Raw genomic sequence first — 26,471 nt, 5'->3', positions numbered from 1 at the left:
AGGTGAGTAGCAGGTATCTTAGGGAGAATCCTAAGGACTTCCACAGATATGTTAGGAGCAAAAGGATTGCAAAGGACAAAATTGGTCATCTGGAAGAATAGAATGATAGTCTGTGCATGGAGTCATAAGAGATTGGGGAGATCTTAGGTGGATTTTTTGCATCAGTATTTAGTTGGGAGACAGACACAGTCCATAGAAATGAGGCAAAGCAGCGGCAAAGTCATGGATCCTATACAGATTACAGAGGATGAGGTGTTTGCTCTCATGAGGAAAATTAGGGTGGATAAATCGTCAAGGCCTAACGAAGTGTTTCTCGGACCCTGGGGAAGGCAAGTGTAGAAACTGCAGGGCCCCAAGCAGAGATATTTAAATCATCCTTAGCAACAGGTGAAATACCAGAGGACTGGAGACAGCTAATGTCGTTCTGGTGTTTGACAAGTTTCTGCACGGGAGGTTCAGTCGCCTGGCATTCAAGACGAAGCTGTCAATTGGATTAGACATTGGCTTTGTGGGAGAAGCCAGAGAGTGGCAGTAGATGGTTGCCCCTCTGTCTGGAGGCCTGTGGCTAGTGGTGTGCCGCAGGGCTCAGTGCTGGATCCGTTGTTTGACATCTAAATCAATGATCTGGATGATAATGTGGTTAACTGGATCAGCAAATTTGTGGATGACAACAAGGTTGGAATGGCAGTGGGCAGTGAGGAAGACTGTCGAAGCTTGCAGTACGATCTTGACCAGTTGGAAAAATGGGCTGAAAAATGGCAGATGGAAGTTAATGCAGACAAGTGTGAGGTGTGAACTTTGGAAAGACTAACCAGGGTAGATCTTACATAGTAAGTGGCAGGGCACTGGGGAGTGTGGTATAAATGGGAATATAGGTCCATAGTTCATTGAAAGCGGTGTCAGAGGTAAATAGGGTCGTTAAGTAAGCTTTTGGCACATTGGCCTTCGTAGATGAAAGTATTGAGTACAAGAGAAGGGATGTTATGTTGAAGTTGTTTAACACAATGCTGAGTCCTAATGTGAAGTGTTGCTCACTTCCCTACAGGAAAGATGTAAATAAGACTGAAAAAGTACAGCAGGAAATTTACAAGGAAGTTGCCAGTACCACAAGACCTCAGTTATAAGGAAGGATTGAATAAGTTAGAACTTTATTTCTCAGAATGTAGAAGATTGAGGGGAGATTTGATAGAGGTATACAAAGTTAAGAAGGCTATAGATAGGGTAAGAGCAAGCAGGCTTTTTCCACTGAGGTTGGGTGAGGCTACAACTGGAGTTCATGGGTTAAGAATGAAAGATGAAATGTTTAAGGGGAACATGAGGAGAAACTTTTTCACTCAGAGGGTGGTGGGAGTGTGGGCTGAGCTTCCAGTGCAAGTGGTGGATGTAATTTTGATTTCAACGTTTAAAAGATGCTTGGCTAGGTAGGTGGATAGGAGGGGTATGGAAGACTATGATCTGGCTGTAGGTCGATGGGACTAGGCAGCATGGTTCAGCATGGATTAGATGGGCTGAAGGGCCTGATTCTGTGTTGTAGTTTTCTATGACTCTAATGTTTTTGCCCTTCCTGGCAGAAGAGTTTGCAAGCTTGGGAAATGCAGCAGGATAGCCTGGGCAAATAACCGCAGTGGATTTTGCAGATGGTACAGGCTGCAGTCACTGTGTTGGAGGGAAGGAATTTTTGGGATCCAGATTGGGTACCAGTCAAACAGGCTGCTTTATCCTGGATTGTCTTCCCCTTTAGGGTTGTTGAAGCTCCACTCACTATGTCAATTGTCTATCACACTCCAATAGATGAAAAGGCCTTGTTGTGATAGGAGATAATTTATTTGAGTCAGAATCAAGTTTATCACTGGCATGTGTCGTTAAGTTTGTTAATTTAGCAGTTCAATGCAATACATAATTTAGAAAAAAAAGGGTAAAAATAATAAATAATTAAACCAATGACAGTAGATGCATATTCAATAGATTAAAAATTGTGAAAAAACAGAAATAGTATATATTAAAAAAGTGAGTTAGTGTTCAAGGGTTCAATGTCCATTTAGGAATCGGATGGCAGAGGGGAAGAAGCAGTTTCTGAATCATTGAGTGTGTGTCTTTAGGCTTCTGTTCCTCCTACCTGATGGTAACAGTGAGAAAAAGGCATGCCCTGGGTGCTGGAGGTCCTTAATAATGGATGCTGCCTTTCTGAGACACCACTCCTTGAAGATGTCCTGGGTACTTTGTAGGCTAGTGCCCAAGATGGAGTTGACTATGTTGCAGAACATTGATCCTCTGGTCTGTTAAAGGCTAGTTTCTGTTCATTTTGTTGAGTTAATATAATAGACAGAGCCATAGCTGATAGAATATATTCTTGGTAAATGTAAGGTAATACATTTTAGGAGGACTAATAATGATAAGATAAATAAAATGAAAAGGATCAAAAGGAGTACTGAGAAACAGAGGGGTCTTGGTCCAAAAATTCCTGATGGCAGCAGTACATGAAGAGCAGGGATGTTATGGTACTGTTACATACCCCGTGGGTATCTTGTGACTGTCTTATGACCATGATCTAATTGAGTGTCTGGTGAGCATGATGTAATGGTCTCGTGATGCTGAGGTGGCGTAATTTCCCGCCTGTGTGAGGTCATGTGATGACATGTTCTCAACAGGTATAAAACTGGAAAGCCTGCTGTGATGCAAGAGCTTTTGTGTTGGGACGTCGTTTAAGTCGTCAGTTACTCCATTATGCTGTGTATTTGGTTTCATGATGCAGTTTTGTTTTAAAGTGGAGTTTTAATTTCTACCGTAAGGTACATGATCATTGTGTCGGCAATTTTTAAAATCACTGCCAGTTATGTTTGATGTATCTTTGATTTAATTTTAAAGTCTTAAGAATTGGGGAGTGAAGATTTTACTGGAGTACGGGAACCCAAAGGATCAAGTGAAGTTTGGCGGTTTAATACAGGATCAACCTTACTGGATCTTCATTCAGGAAATAGTAACTGGTATCGGAGATAACCCCTGCATATAAGAGTAGAAAGGGTTGGGGCAGTGTTATTCGCCAAGGAAAAGGGAAAAGGTCAGTTCCTTTAAGCTGTTTTTATTTCCTTCATCGTGAGTCTTTCAGGCAGGGCATATTTTGGTTGGGATCAACAGTAACGTCATGTCGTCGAGGAATTCGTTACTTCAGGAAAGTCTCTCCTAATTGACTGTATAAATCATTTGGACTTTCGCATTTCTATTTGCCATATAACAGTTAACTTTCGGTTAAGTTAGTCATTTGTTTACTTTTCATTTTTGTTGAACAAAGTTAAATAAATGTTTATTTGTTTATAAAAAAAAACCTGTCTCAATTTTATATTCATTGTTGCCAGAGACGTACCGTAACAGTACGACTTTAAAAGTTAGTTAGGACGCAGCTGTACAGTTCTTGTTACCACATAGTAGAAAGGATGTGATTTTACTGGAGAAAGTGCAGAGGAGATGCACCAGAATGTTGGTTAGCTGATTTGTTTCCTTTGCAGCTGAGAAGCCTGAGGGAGCACATGATTGAGGTGTTCAGTCTATGAGGGACATTGACAGGGTGGATAGTTGTAGAGCTCTCCATGAACGGGGGTGGAGGGGGCAAACATTTTGTGCAAGGTGCAGGTGAGTTAGAGCAGGGACTCCCAACCTGGCATCCACAGCCCCCTTTGCTTAATGGTATTGGTCCATGGCATAAAAAAGGTTGGGAATTCCCGATTTAGAGGGAATTTGATAAGGAATGTTTTCACCTGGAGTATGATTAAAATGCAGAACACACTGCCTGGGTGAGGCAGGTATGCCACAATATTTAAGGAGTATTTGGATAAGCACTTGAAATGTCATGTTATAGAAGGGACGAGTTCTGGTACATGGACTGGTAGTTGATAGCTGGCATGGATACAATAGGTCAAAGGACCCACTTCTGTGTCGAGTGTGTCTCGATTGATGCTGACTTCGGGGTTTTGATGATAGTGTTCGTGGGGATGGTAATGCCACTGAATATAAAACTCTTTTATTGGAGAAGATCATGACCTGCCCTTTTTGAGCACAGATTTTACTTGGACCTTGTTTGTGTTGTTCTGCATGCAGGCACCGGCTGCTTCATTTTTGAGAACTTACGAATGGAATTGAATGATTTGCAATCTTCTACAAGCATTCCCACTACAGAAACTATGAGGGAAGGAAGGGTCTGAAGCTGGCTGAGCACAGGGGACAGTCCTGAGGAACTTCGACAGTAATGATAGACCTCTAGTAACGACAACCCAATGACCTGTGTTATTAGTGCTCCTTGACAGCACACTCAGTCAAAAACTATCTTGACTTTAATGCCAGTCTCTTTTCTCTAACCTGAATGTGGCTGTGAATGTCTCAGCCTTACCTTTTGCACTCATTTGCTGGGTCCTGTCTTCATTCTGAATAGGGAAATTGAGGTAGTCTTCCCCTCCTGTTTGATGTTCAATTGTCCAACATGATTGGATGAGGACTAACCAATCAGAAGAGACAGAATACTGGAGTATATATATGACCGGACTAGAAATGCCCAGAAATGCCCTAATGAAGATGGGAGAGTTTGCCATTGAAATGTTGATATAATCGATACCTGCACCCTGCTGGAAACTCAAGAGGAGTTTATTCATCATATATGCTAAGAAAGCATGAGATCCTTTGTCCAACATTATTCATGATTAGATCTTGAAAGACTATAGAAATTTGACCCGATCTTAGAGCTCTACTTTTTATTATGGATGCATTGACTCATTTAGTAGAGCCATTCCCTCACAGCTCCAATAACATGGCTGTGAGCCCGACTTTGAGTCTTTCTATGTGAAGGCAGCACACTCTCCATGTGACCACCTGGATTTCCTCTGAGTATTCTGGCTTAATCCCACATGTCTCTAAACTACAGTTTTCTCCCACAAATGTATAAGGATGTTGCTGGGACTGGAGGTTCTGAGCTATAAGGAAAGATTGAAAAGGTGTTCCTTATGCAAACAGGTTGAGTGAACTTGACCTTTTCTCCTTGGAGCGACGGAGGATGAGAGGTGGCCTGATAGAGGTGTATAAGATGATGGGAGGCATTGATCGTGTGGATAGCCAGAGGCTTTTTCCCAGGGCTGAAATAGCTAACATGAGAGGGCATAGTTTTATGGTACTTGGAAGTAGGTACTGAGGAGATGTCAGGGGTAAGTTTTTTACACAGAGAGTGGTGACTGTGTGGAATGGGCTGCCAACGATGGTGGTGGAGGCAAATACAATAGGGTCTTTTAAGAGACTCTTAGATAGGTACATAGAACTTAGAAAAATAAAGAACTATGCGGTAGGGTAATTCTAGGCAGTTTCTAGAGTAGGTTACAAGGTCAGCACAACATTGTGGGTCAAAGGGCCTGTAATACGCTGTAGATTTCTCTGTTAAATGTTAGGATTTTATTCCTTGGAATGTAGAAAATTGAGGGTAGTTTTGGTAGAGATGTAGATAAAAGTAAATGCAACCAGGCTTTTTCTGCTGACATTGGCTGGGACTACAGCTAGAGGTCATGGATTAAGCGAGAGATGTGAAATGCTTAAGGGAACATGAAAGGAAACTTCTTCACTCAGAGGATGGAATGAGCTGCCAATGCAGGTGTTGCATGCAAGCTCAATTTCAACATTTAAGAGAAGCTTGTATAGGGGTAGGGGTATGGAGGGTTGTGGTCTGGGTGCAGGCCAATGGGTGTAGGCATTTTAAATGGTTCAGCATGGACCAGATGGGCCAAAGGGCCTTTTTCTGTGCTGGATTTTTCTATGACTCTGAACTGCCTTTGAGTGTAGGTGAGTTCTACGGTATCTACGGGGAGTTGGTAGGAATGTGGGGAATGGAAAGGAGGGGGTTGTTATGGAATCAGTGCGAAGATGGGTGCATGATGGTCGGCACAGATTTAATGGGCCAAATGGCCTGATTCCACACTATATGTCTCTGCTTTATGATGTTTAGCAGGAAAGTAGCTTCACCAGGGTGACACTTACTGTTCCCATCTGCTCTCCTCATTGTAGCAGGGTCGATCCCATCTGGGTTGCAGCTGATGGTAGTTTAACTCAGCTGTTGCATAGTACACGCTGTCTGAATTCAGAGCCTTCCCTGTTAGAGTATCAGATAATTTGTACCTTTCATTTATAGGATCACAGTTCCCATTAGCTCTTCTGCGGCTGAACCCCACATTAATGCTTTAAACTAAAATGTCCCATTGCTCACCAGACTGCATCCATCTTCTAAAAACACAAGCACTCCTAAAACCTGCCTAATATATCCCAGTTTGCACCAGGGGAAAGTGTGCTGTCTGATCCACACATCAGGGTGCTCTGAGCCCCCATGTTTGATGCCTAAATTTTCCTTGTGTTTGAATCCTTTCCAGGAGGCAGGGAGGCACAGCACCCAGACCTGCGTTCCAGCTTCATTCACACGGAATTGATCCTGACCCCTCATCCATGTGTTTTTACACGTGTGTGCGTGTATGTGAGTGTAGAGTTTGGCCATACGCCCTGCAACCAAGGGTAGTTTTCTCCCACCTCCCAAGGACATGCTGGTAGATCAATTGTCCATTGTAAATTATTCCATACTAAAGGTATGTGACAAATGAACCCAAGGGGAGATTATGGTTGATGAGAGAGAATGAAGCAAAGAGGAACTAGGACAGATAGGTCAGAAGACGAAATGGTCCAGATGGGCTAAGTGGCTTCCTTCTATGCCGTAATAAATAGGCAAATCCCTTTCATTCCTGGCTGAAGAAATTCCTCCTCCTCATCTCCTTCATCTCCAAATGATGCTTCTTTTGTCTTGCTACCAGTTTTTAGCCAATAATACCTCTTGGGACATTTTGCAATATTTAAAGCATCTTATGAATGCAAGTTATCCCTGCTGATATGGTCTTCTGACAAAATCTATTGGTCTGGGCTTCAATTACCTCCATCATTGGGCTCTGGATTATTTTCATCAGCCAGTTAGAGCATACAATGCAGCACAGATGTGCTGACATTTTAATCTATCCTAAGATCATTCTAAGGCTTCCCTCCCACACAGCTCTCCATTTTTCTTCCATCCATGTGCCTATCAAAGATATATCTTATATAAATATCCCATTGTAACCTACAACATCCATAAACCTATGCCCTCTTGTACAAACCAGTTCCACCCTGGGAAAAGGTGCTGGTTGTCCACTATATCTATCTGTCCTATACACTTCTATCAAGGTATCTCTCATTCTCCTTCATTCCAAAGAGTAAGGCCCTAAGCCCGCTCAACCTTTCCTCAAAAGACATGCTCTCTAATCCGGGTGGATTCCCGGTAAACCTCCTCTGCACCTTCCCTAAAGTTTCTGTATCCTTCCTACAATGAGTTGCGAGAAATGGGCATGATACTTCAAGTGTGGTCCAACCAGAGTGTTATAGAACTGCAAAATTACTTTGCAGCTCTTGAACTCAATCCTCTGATGAATAAAGGCAAATACAACATAAGCCTTCTTAACCACCCTATCAGCTTGCATGGCTACTTTGCGCAATCTATGGATGTGGACTCCAAAATCCACACAGCTAAGGATCCTGACTTTAACTCTGTACTCTGCTTTCAAATTTGACCTTCACTCTTTCCTGGATTGAACTCCATCTTCCAATTCTCAGGCCAGATCTGCATTATATCAATATCCCATTGTAACCTACAACATCCTTCTACATGATCCACAACACACCAATCTTCATGTCATTTGCAAGCCTGCCAAGCCATCCCTCCACTTCCTTATCCAAGTCATTTATAAAAATCACAAAGAGCAGGTATCCCAGAAGAAAGTCCTGTGGTACACCACTGGGTACCGACCTCCAGGCAGAATGCACACCATCTACAACCACCCTTTTTATGGGAAAGCCAATTGTGAATTCCAGTTTCCTTCGATCCCATACCTTTGGATGTCCGAATGAGCTTACAATGAGGTACCTTGTGGAAAGCCTTACTATTATCCATATACACATCTACTGCTCTACCTTCATCAATTTGTCTTTTCACTTCCTCAAAGAATTAAAACTTATGAGGCACGGCCTGCCCCTCACAAAGCCATGCTGACAAAGAGAGTTAATATTTTTAAGTGTTGTTTTTCGTTTCCAGCAAAGAGGATCCAAATCTGGAGGGGAGGAAATGAAGGCAAGTTACTTACTTCGCATTAATGACATGAGAAGGTGGGAATAGGTTAGAAATTAACATACTTGATGAAACATTTTGAGTTCCTAAGTGGTTGCTAAGTGTAAAAGAAGCACTGAGATTGAGGAAGACGTGAATGTAGCATATAATTAAAACAAAACCATGAAAGTATTAGCACTGGATGAGTACACAGTAGTGAAGGTGTTAAAAAAAAGTTAGTGGCTAGTCAATGCAATTATTGCACTTCATACCCGCTGTGCAGACCTAGCTAAAGACCAGATGCTTTCACAGTCACAGTGCTGCAATTTTCTGGGAAGACTCTAGTTTCTTAGAGCAATCGTGTCCTGGTCTGGTTTGGTAATTTGAATGAGCAGGTGTGTAAGAAGCTGAAGAGAGTAGTGGACGCTGTACAATATATCATAGACACATCCCTCATCAAAGATACCCTTCATCCAGGCCAATTACCCATCAGGCAGGACGTATTGAAGTTCAAAATCCCATGCCATGAAGTCCAAGAATAGTTCCTTCCCTCAAGCATTTGGTCCTTAAACCAATTGGCACAATCCTAAATATACAATGACCAGTATGCACTAAAATATGATTTTTTTTGTTCTAATTGTGCTCTTTCTTGTAAAAATTGTGTTTAATGCATGTTTAAAGTATGTTTTGCTTGCCTATATAATGCCCTTACTTCCTTAGGAGTTGTGGAGATTCAGCATGACTTCTAAAACTTTGAGAGACCCTCTACAGATGTGTAGTGGAAAGTATATTGACTGACCGCATCATAGCCTGGTATAGAAACAAAAACGCCCTTGAACGGAAAATCTTACAAAAAGTAGTGGTTATGGCTCAGTCCATCATGAGTAAAGCCCTCCCAACATCTGAGCACATCTGTTGCAAGAAAGCAGCATCCATCATCAGGAACTCCTCCACCCAGGATGTGCTCTCTTCTCAATGCTGCTATCAGTAAGGTACAAGAGCCCCCAGATTTGCACCACCAGGTTCAGGAACGGTTGCCACCCCTCAACTATCAGGTTCTTGAACAAAAGGGGATAACTTCACTTGCCCCATCAATGAAATGTTCCCACAACCTATGGCCTCACTTTCAAGGACTCTTCATCTCATGTTCTCAATAGTTGGTGCTTATTTATTTATTATTATTGTTTCTTGTTTTTGCATTTATATAGCTTGTTGTCTTCTGCACTCTGGTTGAACGCCCTAGTTAGGCAGTCTTTCATTATGTTATAAGCTCTATTCTCTATATTTGTTGAGTATCCCACAAGAAAATGAATCTCAAGGTTGTATACGGTGATATATATGTACTTTGATAATAAAATTTACTTTGAACTTTGAACTTATACGCCTGTGATACTGCTACAAGTAAGATTTTTTTATTGCACCTGAGCAAATGGGTACTTGTACATATGATAATACACTCCGACGTTAGTTGTATCTTTGCAGAATTTCATAATAAATAGGTCGCAACATCTTCACTGGTGGCACTGTTCAATTCTGAATTCTGGCATGATAGTAACTTCATTCACCATTTCATCATATAGTGATCAACCAGTCCGAGATCAACTTATACATTCGTGACCTCTCCCAAAGTTTCTAGCACTGTGATCTGCTTCAAAATAAGTAACACCAACATTCATGCATTCCATTAATTTTATTCTACCAGACAGTCATTTCTGAACAGCAGTAGAACAGACATTTTTGTGTAAAGATACTAAATAAATGCATAAAAAATCCCATAAGACAAATGGCACAGGGAAGAATAAAACTAAGCTGAGTACAAGAAAAAAAAGTTTATTTTTCACATTTAAAGCAAGCATCAAAAATAAATATTGTATCCTCTCTCAGTAACAGAACAGCTAGGCAGTTATAAGAATGAAGTACTGTAAAGGGTGGATGGAATGCTGCTCACGACATTCCAGAAGAGGGAAAATATAAAATGCATGACGTTTTCTCGGTGTTTTACTGACTGGCATGTGCGCAAAATTATAATCGGGAGCACAATGAAGGAAAGCCTGCACAAAATGCTGATGTCGACAGAGACAGAAGGAATGATTGTATGTAAAATGTCCAGTCATGGACAGCTGAGACCTGGTCCTCCATCCTCAGTGGCCAGAATTCAAATGATCGAAGTCTGAAATGAAGGATTCAAAACAGTTAAAACAACCACAGCAGATGCTGGAAACTTTAAAGAAACACCAAATATCCCAGAAACGTTCCAAACTTGCAAACGGAGAAACAGTTTTAAAATCAGAACATGATGCAGGCACTCAGCAACTTTCAAAAGTGAACCAGAGTTAGAGGGCTTGGAACTTGCAGCCGGAGTGTTGATCACCTTCATTATTCATTGAAACAGAACATTTTACCATGTTTGTATCAATGTTCAGAAATCTAAAAATAGTGTTTCCTATAGTGGCAGAGTCTAGCAGCAGAGGGCACAGCCTCAGAATAGAAGGAACAGACATGAGGAGGAAGTTCTTTAGCCAGAGGAATTCATCAGCCACAGATGGCTTTGGAGGCCAAGGCATTGAGAATATTTAAGGTGGAGGTTGGTAGGCTTTTGATTAGTATGGATGTGAAATGTTATAGGAAAGAGGCAGGAGTATGGGGTTGAGAGGGATAATAAATCAGCAGTGGTGGAATGGCAGAACATACTTGATGGGCTGAATGGCCTAATTCTGCTCCTATTTCTTAATGTCTTCACGATTTGATGCGATCCTGCCTGCTGTGCATTGAATTTCAATGGAGGGGTGAGATCTTAAGCTAATTACCCAACACACTGAAGATTTCACTAGACATTTGAGTGTCATATTTGAGCAGTTGCAAAGAATGTTGGCCAAAAGATTTCACTGGTTTTGAGAGACTCAGGTAATAACTTGTGAATTTACAAAGACTTCCCATGGTCTATCTTTCTAACTAAAATAAATCAATTTAATATGGTTACAAAAGAAAAAGCAAAGGGCTGTCTCTCCCAGCATCTGTCATTATCTTCCCCCACCTGCCCGTCCGCCACCCCCCTCACCTGAATCCACCCATCCACCTGCCTCACTACTCCCCCTCACCTCTTTACACTGGCCAACTCCCAGTTCTGATGCAGGGTCTCGACTGCAAAACATCAATTATCCCACCGTCTCTAACTCCGACAGCCCTGGACGCCTCCAGACCACCGACACCACCATCACCAACTCCAGCTCAAACAAACCCAGCTTGCTCCAGACCGTGGATTCCACTGTTATCTAACCCCAGTTCCAATGACCCTGGACGCCTTCAGACCGTGAATTTTGCAGCCGACAGCTCCGGGCCTGATCTCAACTGCCTGCACCTCCAGGCTGAGACCTTTCTCACTGCCGTTGAGCCCTTGGATACCCCTTTCCCCACCACTAGCTGCAACCCTGGGTCTCTCAGACTCCTCTGTCACCTCTTGGGTACTTAGAACCTGCATCTTACTCCCACCCCACCTTCCCTGAACACCAATCCCTCCTCTCTTTAGTGATGTCACCAACTCTTTACCTCTCTACAATCCCAGGTCTAATCCCTGTCGTGCCTTCACCATTCCATCTGACTGACTCCTCACTGAGGTACAACGTTCTGCCCTCAGCATGGGCCGTACCTTTGTTCCCCTTCACCCGCCCCTCAGTGAGTTTTATGCCAGTCATAAAGCTCATGATTTATCCCCTTTGAAGGGCCGATTCTAAAACTTTCACATTAACATTCAATAAAACTCTAACAATAATGCATTAGCTTGTCATATCCCAACATCAAATCATATTGTTTTCATGATGTGAACTGTCCTGAATGTGAAGAATAACGAATCTAAATTAAATACCTTTCGCGCGTGTGTGTGTGTGAGAGAGTGAGTGTGTGTATGCGTGAATGTGTGTGTATATGTGCGCGCATGAGTGTGTGTGTGTGTGTGTGTGCGTGCAAGTGTGTGAGTGCGTGTGTGTGTGTGTGTATCATTCTCCCTGAAACACTGGAAACCGAAGGACAACCTGGCAAAAGTATATAACATTATGAGAGGAAGTAAAAGGTAAATAATCAGAGTCTTTTTCCTGGGGCAGAAATGTCAAATGCTGCAGTGCGAAGCTTTAGGGTGCAGTTAAAGGAAATTGATGAGTTTATGATGAACTGAGGCAGTGTCTTCGTGTCTGTGGACAGACTTTCTTTCATGGACTTCAGTTCCCAATGCTATCTGCTTGCTTTTATTGTTTGCTCAGTTTGTTTTCCCCCCCCCCTCTGCACATTGGGTGCTTGACAGTCTTTTTTTAATGGATTCCTTTGTTTTGTGGCTGCCTGTAAGGAGACGAATCTCAAAGTAGCATAATGCAGATATACTTTGATAATAAATGGACTTTGAATGGGCTCCTGAAACTTGCTGCTAGGAGAAGAAGTGGAAGCAGATTGAGACAGGAATAAACAGAAAGTGGAGGGATGCAGACCATGCGCAAGCAGATGGGATTAGCTTGGATTGGCATCATAGTTGGCACAGACATTGTAGGCCAAAGGACCCGTTCCTGTGCGGTGCTGTTCTCCGTTCTAATTTCAGCCAGACATGAACTGCTTTTCTGTGGCCCATTCTATTCGGAGGGTAAGAAGAATATAAGGAATGTCAGTTCTAAAGAGTCCAAAAGCAAAAGAATGGAAATCTGGAATAAAACAAAACTTTGTGGGCATGCTCGGTAGCTGTAGCAATAACTGTGGAAAGAGGACATAGGCAATATTTCAGGTTCTGAAATCTGATGTTAATGTTATTTTTCTAGCCACAGATGCTGCCAAGTTCTCCGAATATTTACAATATTTTCTGCTTTAACTTTAAGGCATCAGCTATTGCATCTTGAAACAATATTCTTTTGCAGTCTTCTTCAGTTTCTTTCACACAAGTACACATACAAACTGAGTTCTATACAAAATATATTTGCAGATGAATTAATGAATTGAGGTGGACTGTTCACAGCAATTCATTATCACCAGTTCTCATAGCTGGGAGCACTTGATATCAGTGGATCCAGCTCTATTTCTGCAAGGTAATATGCAAGTTCCGATGTTCCAGATCTTAAAGATATTCCTGAAATTGGGCAAAGTGAAGACAACACCAGAGAATGAGCAAGACTAATGCGATATGTTAGGGTTAGTTTTGACAAATTTAAGTTGGGTTGAACTGATGACTTAAGTTAGAGGAACTCAGGGCTAATGCTCTGACTACATTATAAGATGATGAGAGGCATTGATCAGAGGCTCTTTCCCAGGGCTGAAATAGCTAGCACAAGAGGGCACAGTTTTAAAGTGCCTGGAAGTAGATACAGAGGAGATGTCATGGGTAAGTTTTTTTTACGCGGAGAGTGGTGAGTATGTAGAATGGGCTGCCAGCGACGGTGGTGGAGGCAGATACTATAGGGTCTTTTAAGAGACTCCTGGACAGGTATACACTCAGAAAAATAGAGGGCTATGGGTAACCCTGGGTAATTTCTCAGGTAAGGACATGTTCGGCACAGCGTTGTGGGCCATAGGGCCTGGATTGTGCTGTAGGTTTTCTGTGTTTCTACATTGCATTTTGAGACCAACCTTCAGATGCTTGATATTGCTGAGCTAGGGAGCACCTCTATAAGAAATGTGCATTTCATGATACAGTAACTTTGCATGATGTTCGGTGCACAAGAAACAGAAATATAACCATGATATGCTGCGTTCATATATCGGATCGACTCACTGAAACTTGAAAGGGAAAACCTTTCAAAACTACAGAGATATTTCAGGGGAGGGAATTACTGGACAGTTCTTTTAAAGAGCAGGCACAGTTGAATGGCCTCTTTCAGCGAAAAAAATAATCAAGAGCCCTAAAACCTGTCCAATTGTGTCAATGTGTGCTGTATTTATCAATTTCCCTTAACTTCCAGTGTCCTGCTCTAACACAGCCTCCAAACCTGAGGAAAAATCTCACTGGATATTCTAAAGCATTAACACTGTTACCTCCTCATTCACTTGCTGATACTCCGCAGCATTTTTTGCATCGCCATCTGCCTCTCCTGTCTCTGAACCACTCTTATCCTCTTCCTCTTTGATATCCTTATCAGCTTCGTCTTTGCCTTCCTGGTCAGTGGATTTCCGCAACTGCTTTGCAGATTTCTGGAAAACACAGATCTCAGAAGTTGAAATGATCAGGGGAGTGAGGTTGCTTTGACCCAAGTCCACACTGCGGAAATTCACAGAAGTTCTGTTTATGAACCTGGAGACGTCCCAGGATCGAATATAATATTCAACATCAGCTTTTGAAAAGGTTTGACAGTTCATTTGATTTTTCAAGTCCATAAAATAAGATCAGGATACAATTATTCTCTCACTTATTTTCTGATATTTGTTTCCAAATATAAATCAATTCTATACATTTTTAATCTGTTTGACAAACCCCTGAAATTCAAACCTCAGCTGCCATAAGCATCAGTGAGAAGTGCCAATGTGGTTGCCAAGCTTCTTCTCGTGAATTCATTTGTCATGTAACATAACAATTATAATATGATTCATGGGTGTAGCTGGTTTAAAATTATGGAGCGGCCAAATTCAATGAGTAGACATCATCAAACTTTACCAGCAGGCATCATCCGGTGCTAGAAAATCAACGGTTTCTCGCAAAGATTGGATTTAAGTGGCTAGAGTTATGGTTTACAGCTTGACTCGGAATGCTTGTCCTTCTGTGGTAACTATTTAGCAACAGGGTGAATCATTCCTCAGCTGTCAGGATAGGAGACCACCAAGGTTGAATGGCTCTTAAATAAGACAAGATATATGGCAAACAATGTGTCAGCTTTAAACAATCAAACTCTCAGAACAACCTCAGAGTTGGAATAATGCCTTCAACTTGGATTTCTTGTATATTGGTAACCTTTACTCCCACTCTGAGCAAGTGCATCTGCTGTTCATGATCTCTGGGACCAAAAGGGGAACAAACCCCCTCCAAGTCATCTATTCAAGGTCATCTCTTATCTTTTTAACAGACTTAGTACTTTCCTAGATTCCTGTAAATGTGGGTTCTTTGTTCCTGTCTTAACATTAAAATTGTACGTTTCATTTATTACTCTTTATTCTCCTATCCAACTGTAATCACTTTGCATATTCATTTAAGAATACTTGCTCCAGTCTGCCATTGCTGTCTTGAAGTCCACAACAGCCATCCCTCTCAACAATCCAAAGAACAACTGCTTGGGACTATTCCCCTCCTTTAACCAATTACATATAGTCCCTTCCATGCTTCAATTATACTAATAAGTCTGATCTTAGAATGTTCCAGTGGGGCAATGTGGTGGCGTAGCAGTTAGAGCGATGCTCTACAGTGCTTGTGATCATCGATCAGGTTTCTATACTATCTGTAAGGAGTTTGTACGTTCTCCCTGTGAGTGCATGGTATGGGCAGCTGGTGTATATAGCGTCCTGGTTATGCAACCATTGATGCCAGGCAGACAATCTCTGAAGACGGCCTGTAAAGACACTGCCCAGAAGGAGGCAATGGCAACCCACTTCTGTAGAATATTTGCCAAGAACAATCATGGTTATAAACCATGATCGCCACATCGTGACGCTGATGATGACTGTAAATACTTAGCGTTTCATTGAGTATCTATGGAGAGGGGATCAGAGTGCCTTCATGTCCATGACATTCTGGTTGGTCTTCCATTTGGAACATTTCTCTACCCTCCTCCCCCAAAGTCACCTAACCCACAGTCTGTCTCCCGCAGTTTTCATTTTATTTCAGATTTCTCATAACTATGGCAGCTTGTTCTAGTGTGGCTGACAGATCTCTATTGGTCAGGGTTAAATAGATACAGAGAGAATGAAGTCACCAACATTATAACTCAAAACTTAGTTGGCTGCTATTGGCAAGTCTCAGGCAAAGAGTTAGGTGCAACCCAGATACCGCCTGTTATTTAAAAAGTGCAACGATGTAAACTTAAAACACTGCTTTCACAGATGCCCTCTGTAGTTTTAAACAACTTTGACAAATGTGGGTACGTTTGCCAGCTGACAAATCGTGTGCATTAATCTTTTTCCCATTAAGAAGTTTTCTCTGTAAGTGCTTGTCACTGTGGCAGTCAGGAGGTACTGTGTCCTACAGCTGTTCAGCTTGAGGTGAAACTGGGATTAGATCTCTTGAGGGTCGATACTGGAAAACTCTCTGGGGTGAAAAAGCATATTGAACTGACCTCGTACAGGGCAGCAGGTTTTCATTCAAATATGAGACCTCCCTTCTGATTATGGGAATAAAGTTGAGGGGCAGCATTTAATTAATTAGCAGATGATGGCTGGGGATTCCCATTTCTGTGGCACAATATACAAACTGGGAGAGAACCTGCTGGAATTATTGTCCCTGCGCCATACCTATCCAATTGAATGGCAAGTAAACAATCTCATTAGCCCTTTACATCCCAGTGACATGATCCGAGCAATGATAGGGCTACCAGGCTCAGAATGGGGAAGCCCAGCTCCCAAATATTCCTGAACTCTCTCCATAAATGGAAAAACAGCTTTTCTAAGTAGTAAAGGCACAGGTCACATCTTAATATCTCTATCACCCAGAGACTTGTAAAAACTATTAAAACTGACGCAAAATTAAAAATCTAACCTAATTAGAACTAAACAAAATTGGTTAATAAGTAATATACATGATTTGTTTTAAAAAAACATTAAGTGAGATAAATTATCTTCTCCATCCTGAAATTCCTGTTTGATGTTAATATGATGTTGGATCTGGGAGGTGACCCTCCAGCATAAAACTAGGAATTCCAGCAAGAGTGGGTGTGCTACGTAACACTATAAGATCCCAGTGACAGGTTTGATATTCAGAATCTATCAGTAAGTTCCTGATTTCTACATTTGACAGGCAATGCATTCACATCACTAAATGCTGTCAGTTCTGTTTAGAATTGTTGAAAATAGACAGACATTCAGTGCAGTTTAAAGCGTCTGTCAGGAAAAACCTTTTTTATTTTTCACACTGAAAACTGCAAGTAACCATTTTGAATCTGCAGCAATCCATGCAAACTGAGCCCAAAATGTCTGCTGATTTCTATTTATGATGCATTATGCTGCAAATCTTGTTAATACACAGTAAATTCAGACATCGGTTTCAGAAACCAGAGCCACATATCAAGCATTATTACTTTATAAATTGTATCAGCTACATACTGCCTCACAAAATGTCTCTGTCCCTCTGTAGATCTGGCCATTTGCTGGTTTAATTTACCCTTCCACTGGTTGTGGACAAAGAAGCAAATACTTAGTGGTACCACACTGAGATTGCCAGCAGGTGGCAGCACTCTTGTGCATCTCCATTATGTATAATTACCCAATGTTTCCTAGAAGAAGCATCTCATCCAACTGTGGCCATCTTAAGGTTAAACCTATTCCTGGTTCCTGGAAGTTACAGGAACAAACTGTGAAGTGGGATACTTGGGAATTCTGTGGAGGACAGAATTGCCAATCTACAGGCACAAAATACCTACAGTATGACTGAAGGGCTGGGGAGGGAAAAGGAGTAATGGTGGGGGGCAGGGAAAGAGGGGGGAGAGAGAGGAAGGGGGAGAGTGAGGTGAGAGGGGAGGGAGAGATGGGGAGGGAGAGAGAAAAGGGAAGGAGAGAGAGGGGGAAGGAGGGAAATGAGGAAGGAGGGAGAGAGAGGGGAGAGGAGGGAGAGAGGGGAAGGAGGGAGAGAGTGGGAGCGGGGACAGAGGGGAGGGAGAGGGGAAGAGGAGAGAGAGGGAGAGGAGGGCGAGGGGAAGGAGGGAGTGGGGGAAGGAGGGAGAGGGGGAAGGAGGGAGAGAGTGGGAGTGGGAACAGAGGGGAAGAGGAGAGAGAGGGAGAGGAGAGGGGGAGAGGAGGGAGTGGGGGAAGGAGGGAGAGGGGGAAGGAGGGAGAGGGGGGAGGGACAGGTGGGAGAGGGGAAGGTTTGTTACATAGTGAACGGCACAGGGAAAAATACGTAATATATAAAAAAATTAAATCTCCCTTTTCTGTTCTATGTTCTAAATTGAGAGGTCACTATTAAATTTCTTCCTATGTGGAATAGAGGGGTTGATTGACATTGCAAAAGCATACATTTCTTCATTAAACAGGTATTTACTCTATTTAGCCTCCCTACGAGCAGCTCTAATTTACCAATTTAGCAGTGCAGGACACAGGTGCAGATGTTATTACCTAATGATATCCATGTGGAAGGTGAGAGCAAGCCATTGATCTCACAAAGACAACAGTAGAATGGCACAATTTGTTTACCAACTCTTCAGAGGAAACTACTTTGCCAAGCTTTGTTGGATCTTGCTAAGTGTAATTAAATAGCTAGGAAAGAAAATGCTGAAAATACTCAGCAGGTGAGGCAGCAACCGTCTTGGAAAAAACAGAGTTAATATTTCAGGTTGAAGGTTCTACATTAGAAATCCAACCCCCCACCTCTCCTTAATTGTGCCCTGACCTCATGAATATTTTCTACTCTCATTTCACGGTCTCACCATCTGCAGTTTTGTTTTCTTTTCAACTAAGCTGCCGCTACTTGGGGGTGGGGGCAGATTCTGGGCTATTTAATGAATCAATATGATTTGACAATCACTGCCTTACAAGTGAGTGTCCTTCCTGATTAAAGAATTTAATTTTCCTGAGGCCCTCTCACCAAAGACAATAAACACTATCCAATGTCCAATAAAAGCAGTAGTTTGATGGCTTGTTTCCAACCATGTGTTGGAAGTTTGATTTAAAATAAATGTTTTCCTTTGGATTCAGAGGTTAGGAGCTGTTCAGGTGCTGTGAATTTCAAAATTTGCTGAATCCTGGCTTAATAGTTTCCAAGTTTTTTTTGGCTCAGTTCATTTATGCGGAAGGTGTTGTGTTGCACTGATAATTTAATAAAAGAGTGTCCCTGTTAGAAAAATCTGATTAGTAACATAGTAAATTTGAAAACTTGTTCTAATCTGTGATTTCTGCAGGAAAGTAACTACCTGGCTTGGATGGTTAGGTTTTTATAGCAACGATCTGGATTTTGATTTTTGATACCATGTAAACATTACTGAGGGTATGAGATTCATCTAGGAACATTTGGTGGGCTATTTTTGGAGGCTCACGTGTGTGTCATTTCAGGCAGTTATGCAAAATATTGCTCAGTCATGTACACCGCTCATACAGAAATAAAACTCTGTAATTAATCTCCTACATATACCACTTTGCAAACGTAGGAGGAGGCCATTTGGGCTGTTGAGTCTGTGCCAGCTCTCAGGACTTTTCCATCAATTCTGTTTCCCCATTTGCCTTTCTGTAATCTAGCCTTCCTTACGCCCCCTTTAACCCTCCTTGATTCTCCTGTCATCCATCTAGAGGTAGGGTCAACCAAATAGCCAATTCACCAATCAGCATGTCTTTGGGATGTGGGAGTAAACCCAAGCAGTCACAGAAAGAACATGCAAACTCCATGCAGGCAGGAGGTCAGAGTGGGTCAAACTGCATGATACACCACCAACTACTGCAGCGCTGTGTCAACTATTTAGCCGTGACACCCAATGACAAAAATTATCTTGGAGACACAAGCGACTACAGCTGCTAGAATCTGCAGCAAGACACAAGCACTGGGAGTCCAGCGGCATCAGTGGAGGGGTATGGGCAGTGGAGGTATCAGGCTGGACTGAAAGAAAGAGGGTAAACAGGTGTTATAAAAAAGGTGGAGGAAGACCTGGTAAGTGATGGGTGGATCCAGGTGAGCAGATGACAAAAAAATTGTCTTGTTCCATGTGGTTTGTGATAAAGTGTGGGAAACAGAGACTCCAACAGAGGTGTGAAGACCAACACATTACCTAAAACTGACCTGGATGTTGCACCCGAACTTTACTTATTTCTCTCATCTACCAGCCTCTTATCATTCATCTACCCAACCCCACTCTCCCACCATCCTATTTCTACTGATCATTTCCCAGTCTCTCCTGTTCCACCTACCTTGTTATACTGATCTAACCAACCCCTTCCAATACCCATAATCTTCTTTCCCAATATTTCTGAAGACCCAAGAGATTGCAGATGCTGGAATCTGGAGCTACAAACAAAATACTGGAGGAACTCAGTGGGTCAGGCGGCATCTGTGGGAGGGAAATGCACAGTCAACAGTTTGAATCACAGCACTTCATCTTGGTCTAAGGTGAAGGGTCTTGATCCAAACATCGACTGTCCATTTCCCTCCACAGATGCTGCCTGATCTGCTGAGTTCCTCTAGCATTTTGTCGCACTGATTTTATATATACACACACATACATATAACCATATAACAATTACAGCACGGAAAAAGGCCACCTCGTCCCATCAACCTGCACTCAGCCCATAACCCTCCATTCCTTTCCTGTCTATATACCTACCCAATTTTACTTTAAATGACAATATCAAACCTGCCTCTACCACTTCTACTGGAATCTCGTTCCACACAGCTACCACTCTCTGAGTAAAGAAGTTCTCCCACATGTTACCCCTAAACTTTTGCCCCCTAACTCTCAACTCATGTCCTCTTGTTTGAATCTCCCCTACTCTCAATGGAAAAAGCCTATCCATGTCAACTCTATCTATCCCCCTCATAATTTTAAATACCTCTATCAAGTCCCCCCTCAACTTTCTAGCTCCAAAGAATAAAGACCTAACCTGTAACTTAGGTGCTGAAACCCAGATAACATTCTAGTAAATCTTCTCTGTACTCTCTCTATTTTGTTGACATCTTTCCTACAATTCGGTGATCAGAACTGCACACAATACTCCAAATTTGGCCTTACCAATGCCTTGTACAATTTTAACATTACATCCCAACTCCTATACTTAACGCTCTGATTTATAAAGGCCAGCATACCAAAAGTTTTCTTCACCACCCTATCCACATGAGATTCCACCTTCAGGGAACTATGCACCATTATTCCTAGATCACTCTGCTCTACTGCATTCCTCAATGCCCTACCATTTACCATGTATGTCCTATTTTGATTATTCCTACCAAAACGTAGCACCTCACACTTATCAGCATTAAACTCCATCTGCCATCTTTCAGCCCACTCTTCCAACTGGCCTAAATCTCTCTGCAAGCTTTGAAAACCTACTTCATTATCCACAACGCCACCTATCTTAGTATCATCTGCATACTTACTAATCCAACCCCATCATCCAGATCACTAATGTACATGACAAACTACATTGGACCCAGTACAGATCCCTGAGGCACACCACCAGTCACCGCCCTCCAACCTGACAACCAGTTATCCACCACTAGTCTCTGGCATCTCCCACCCAGCCACTGTTGAATCCATTTTACTACTTCAACATTAATACCTAACGATTGAACCCTCCTAACTAACCTTCCATGTGGAACTTTGTCAAAAGCTTTACTGAAGTCCATATAGACAACATCCACTGCTTTATCCTTGTGAACTTTCCTAGTAACCTCTTCAAAAAATTCAGTAAGATTTGTCAAACATGACCTTCGAACATACACATGCTGTATATATATTTTTTCTTCCTTACTCAAAAGGGCAATGTTCTGCTGACTGGCTTACAAAACTTCTCAATATACATCTTTTGAATTATTCTCACTACAATCTACAGCATGTAATTTCCCTTTAAGCAACAAACTTTTGAACTGACTTAATGAACTACAGATTTCACGATCTTCTCAAGGACTCTGCAGAGTTAGCTCTCAAGCACCTTTAAGCAGGTGAGGGTTTATCACCATGGCCAGGTACAAGGTGGGGGGGGGGGGGGAAATCCAAGCCAGGCTGAAACACAGAGGAATGAGACCCTCTCTACCCAGCATTTTGTTAACAATGTGCTGTAACAAGAGCTGTATAACTCATCTCCTTCTACCTTAGGCCACAAACTTATCAATCACCCCTGCTGTGGACATTTTCTGGAGGTCCATGATCCATATCCTCCACGACGGCTGGTCTAAGTGTGTAAATATAGGAGGGGACTATGTTGAAAAATGAATGTGCTAGGTTTTCTAAAATTGACTCTTTCTACCTTAGGCCACAAACTTATCAATCACCCCTCGTAAGTTGGCTGAGGTCATCCGCCAGATCAAAGGTGGTGACAAGTCAGCATAAAAGAGGGAAATTGAAAATCCGGCTGAGTATTGCCACAACAATGACCTCTCATTGAGTGTCAGCAAGACCAAGGAGCTGATTACTGACTTTGAAGCAGGAAGCTGGAGGTCCATGAGCCAGTCCTCAATGGGGGCTCAGAGATGGAGAGAGTCAGCAACTTTAAGCTCCTCATTGTTATAATTTCAGAGGACCTGTCTTGGACCCAGCAAGTAAATGCAGTCACAAAGAAAGCATGGTAGCACTTCTGCTTCCTTGGAAGTTTGCAAAGATCCTGTATGACATATAATACTTCAACGAATATCTATATATGTCTGGTGGAGAGTATATAAGACTGTAAGACATAGGAGCAGAATTAGGCCATTTGGCCCATCGAACCTGCTCTGCCATTTTATCATGGCTGATCCAATTTTCCTCTTGGCCCCAATCTCCTGCCTTCTCCCCATATCCCCTCATGCTGTGAACAATCAAGGATCTATCAATCTCTGCCTTAAATATACATAAAAGCTTGGCCTTCACAGCTGCCTGTGGCAAAGAATTCCACAGATTCATCACTCTCTGGCTGAAGAAATCCCTCCTCATCTCTATTCTGATAAAACACCTCTCTATTCTGAGGCCTTGTCATCTGGTCTTGGACACTCCCACCATAGGATGTATCCTCACCACGTCCACTCTATCAAGGCCTTTCACCATTTGATAGATTTCAATGAGGTCACCCCTCATTCTTCTGAAATCTAGTGAATACAGGCCCAGAGCAATCAAAAGCTCTTCATATGACAACACTCTTCACATTGACCAGTTGCATTATGGCCTGGTATGAAAACATTAATGCTGTTGAACAGAAATCCTACAAAAGTAGTGGATATGGCCCAGTCAATCATGGGTAAAGCCCCCCCTGTCACTGAGCAGTTCTACATGGAGTGCTGTTACAGGAAATCAGCATTTCAATGCCATACTTAAGCTGGCCGAGAACACCACTGTCATTGGACGAATCAAAGGTGGTGACAAATCAGCATAAAAGAGGGACATCGAGTATTGTCACAACAACTGTTCATTCAACCTCACCATTCGATAGGTTTCAATGAGGTCACCCCTCATTCTTTGGAATTCTAGTGAATACAGGCCCAGAGAACCCCCCCCCCCCCTGCCCCCACCACATCCTCTCTTCTCACTGCTGCTATCAGGGAGAAAGTACAGGAGCCTCAGGACTCACACCGCCAGGTTCAGGAACAGTTATTATCCCTCAACCATCAGGCTCTTGAACCAAAGGGGATTCAAGTTCACTTGCCCATCACTAAACTGTTCCCACAACCTATGGACTCACTTTCAAGGTCTCTTCATCACATTTTCAATACTTATTGTTTGTTGATATATTTATTTATTAATTTTCTTTAGTATTTGCACAGCTTGTTGTCTTTTGCACATCGGTTGTTTGTCTGCCTGTTTGGTGCGGTATTTCATTGATTCTATTATGGTTCTTGGGTTGACTGAGTATGCTCGCAATGTTGTGTATACAGTATGTGCTTGGATAATAAACCTACTCTGAGCTTTGAAACTCTGCACTTAAATGGAGGGGGATTTTAAATGAGATGATGACTATTGTTACTGGAACAGGAGTTCTGAAGCAGCTTAACAGCACATAAAGGGAACTAACGGAAAAATACAAATTAAAGACAGATGATTAAAGCCCATTGGATCTGCTGCCATTATTTGACAGACTGGTACTGACCCCCAACAGTGGTTCCAAGAACCTCAATTAAGTTGCTCCAGCAATTTGCCTCAAAACAATTAAAACATTAAATATTCTGGGTAGGATCAAATTTTGAAGATTATTTCTCGTTTGCAAGAAAATTGCACAGAATTAAACCCAAGAGGGGTTTGGACAGAAAATATCCAAAGATGACATTGAAAGCTGCACTTGATGCTATATTTAGTGAATGCAGAAATAGTTAAATATTTTACCTTGAAAGCAGCTTTTTTCCGTTTGGAACCTGCTTTTTCATTTTTGCTCTTAGCTTTTCCCTCCTCGTCCATTATCTCTGGCCCTTCACCTTCACTGCTGGCATCTGCTGTATTTCCCCCTTCCCCTTCTGTCTCTGAAGAACTCTGTTGCTGTATCGCCTGAAACAAAGACACAGCAAGGTATCAGAAAAAAAAATCATACATGCTAATAAAATGAGTATGTTTAAAAATAACCATCCATTAAATGTTTTATAACAACACATGAAATCTATAATGTTTTCATCTTGGTGAATTTACAGTCCATTTTTGCCAATGTGAGTCCTTTATCTATATAGAGGACATTGTAGGTTTACTCTTGAATCCTAGAAGACCCTGTGGAAAGGTGGAAGGGTAATTCCATCAAGCTCCTTTCTCTCCTTGAATAGGCAGGTTTCCTTGTACCAAGTAATGCCTTGCTGGAGAAAGGTATTATATTGAGATGAGTGTGAATTTAAATAAAATATGCCACATCAATGTGTCTGCATACATATCAATAATGGAAAGTATGGTGAATAATCATGTGGAATAGTGTTAAGGTCAGATAATCAAAGAGATCTGCTTGATTTCTAGCAAGGTCAATTTTGTGGTGGCTTCCTGCTTTGAGTTTAACTTATTGCTGTGGTCATACTTGACTGGCATCTGTAACACCTTGCATTTATATAATTCCATACACAACACCAAGGCCACCACATCATTTGCTACCATGAGATTTTGACCTGTAGCACTGTTGCGATGTAACAGGTGCAGCAGCCAGCCAACACAGCAGGATCCCACAAGTGATAATAGCTAGATCATCTATTCTAGTTAGGTTAGCTGATGGATAAATGTTGCCCGAGACTCTTTAAAGAACGCCCTGCTCTTAAGGAGCCCAATGAAATTTCTATAGGTGAATACCACGGAGAGCATTCTGACTGGCTGCATTACCGTCTGGTAATGGGGGGAAGCGGGGGGGGGGGTGTTGTACTGCATAGGATCGCAGTAAGTTGCAGAAAATTGTAAAGTTAGTCAGCTCCATCATGGGTACTACCCTCTGTAGTACACCCTATCCTCGTTATATGCATCTTCAAACAATGCAGATTCATAGTTATGCGTCAAACCTATTTCTACCAACTTCTCCTTATATGCGGCCAAAGCTCTCAGTTATGCAAAGCTGTTGGGATGAGAAGCACCGTTTTCCCGCCAATACAAGTCACGTGCGCACACCTCACTGTCTCACTCCCGCCAGTCTCGCATTGGTTTTGGCAGCACATGAATGTGCGATCTTGCGCTCTTAAACATTTGTTCTTATTACCTATAGTGTACTGATTTTCTGCTTGAAATATTTAACTATGCCTCCTAAGCATCCTATGTTAAGTCCTGGGCCATCAGCCAAGTGGCAGAGAACAGCTTTATCACTTGAAAAAAAGTTGGGAAATTATAAACAGGGCCACGTCAGGTGAAGGTAACACAGCTCTGGGACGGTACTTCAGCCTGGGTGAGTCCACAATCAGAAACATAAAGAAAAGTGCTGAGAAAATAAGAAGTGCAATGATTGATTCATCACAAGTGTCTTCAAAGGTTGTTACCAAAGTGCGTAACCCGATGATGACAAAAATGGAGAAAGTGTTGAGTTTGTACATTGAGTATGAAACAAAGAGAAAAAACAACACTCAGTTCCGATCATCTTCGTGTGAAAGCTTTGGAAATCTGTGGTCGCCTTTGTTCAGAGGCTAGCGAGGAAGTGTCAAGTGATATTGTTAGCTTTAATGCAAGTAGGGGATGGTTTTCTAAGTTTGTGAATCATCACAGGCTTCTCAACTTAGCTGTGCATGGTGAGCAAGCCAGTGCTGATCATGAAGCTGCTGAACATTACCCTTTGCAGTTGTGGACTATGATAGCTGAGTTAGGCATCGCACCAAAGCGGGTATTCTGTGAGTCTTCCTTCACCCCTTGCTGTCCTTGATGATCCTGATGACCCACAACCATCCACCTCATCCATGTAAAGCTGCCTGGCACCACTGTACAACCAGTCATCTCCCGGAGCCTATAGATCTGCCACTGTTGGTGAATACTGTACACCCTAGTATGTTAGCTTTCTATGACTTATTATGCTGAATATTACCTTAAAATTGATGAAATATAATATGAATGTTGCCTTGTGGTACTGCTTTTGTGTCGTATTGGTATGAAAATGTGAATAAATTACAGATAAAACATAT

The 26,471-nt window shown here is 42.1% G+C and overlaps 1 protein-coding gene across 1 annotated transcript in view; it reads right to left on the bottom strand.

The window, feature by feature from the left end:
• Window positions 1–9,957: 9,957 nt before the first annotated feature.
• hdgfl3 (HDGF like 3) overlaps window positions 9,958–26,471 on the bottom strand; it is a 127,568-nt gene continuing 111,054 nt past the window's right edge. The window contains exons 4-6 of the mRNA XM_059952665.1: window positions 24,235–24,393; window positions 14,147–14,302; window positions 9,958–10,313 (exon numbers count right to left, since the gene is read on the bottom strand). Coding sequence (XP_059808648.1) covers window positions 10,299–10,313; window positions 14,147–14,302; window positions 24,235–24,393 — 330 coding nt within the window. The 3' untranslated portion in view covers window positions 9,958–10,298. The remainder of the gene's footprint in view (window positions 10,314–14,146; window positions 14,303–24,234; window positions 24,394–26,471) is intronic.

Source organism: Hypanus sabinus, chromosome 28, assembly GCF_030144855.1.
Source record: "Hypanus sabinus isolate sHypSab1 chromosome 28, sHypSab1.hap1, whole genome shotgun sequence".
In the NCBI taxonomy this organism is placed as follows: domain Eukaryota; kingdom Metazoa; phylum Chordata; class Chondrichthyes; order Myliobatiformes; family Dasyatidae; genus Hypanus; species Hypanus sabinus.
The sequence above is the reverse complement of the archived record's forward strand: the minus strand, read 5'-3'. Positions and strand labels throughout refer to the sequence as shown.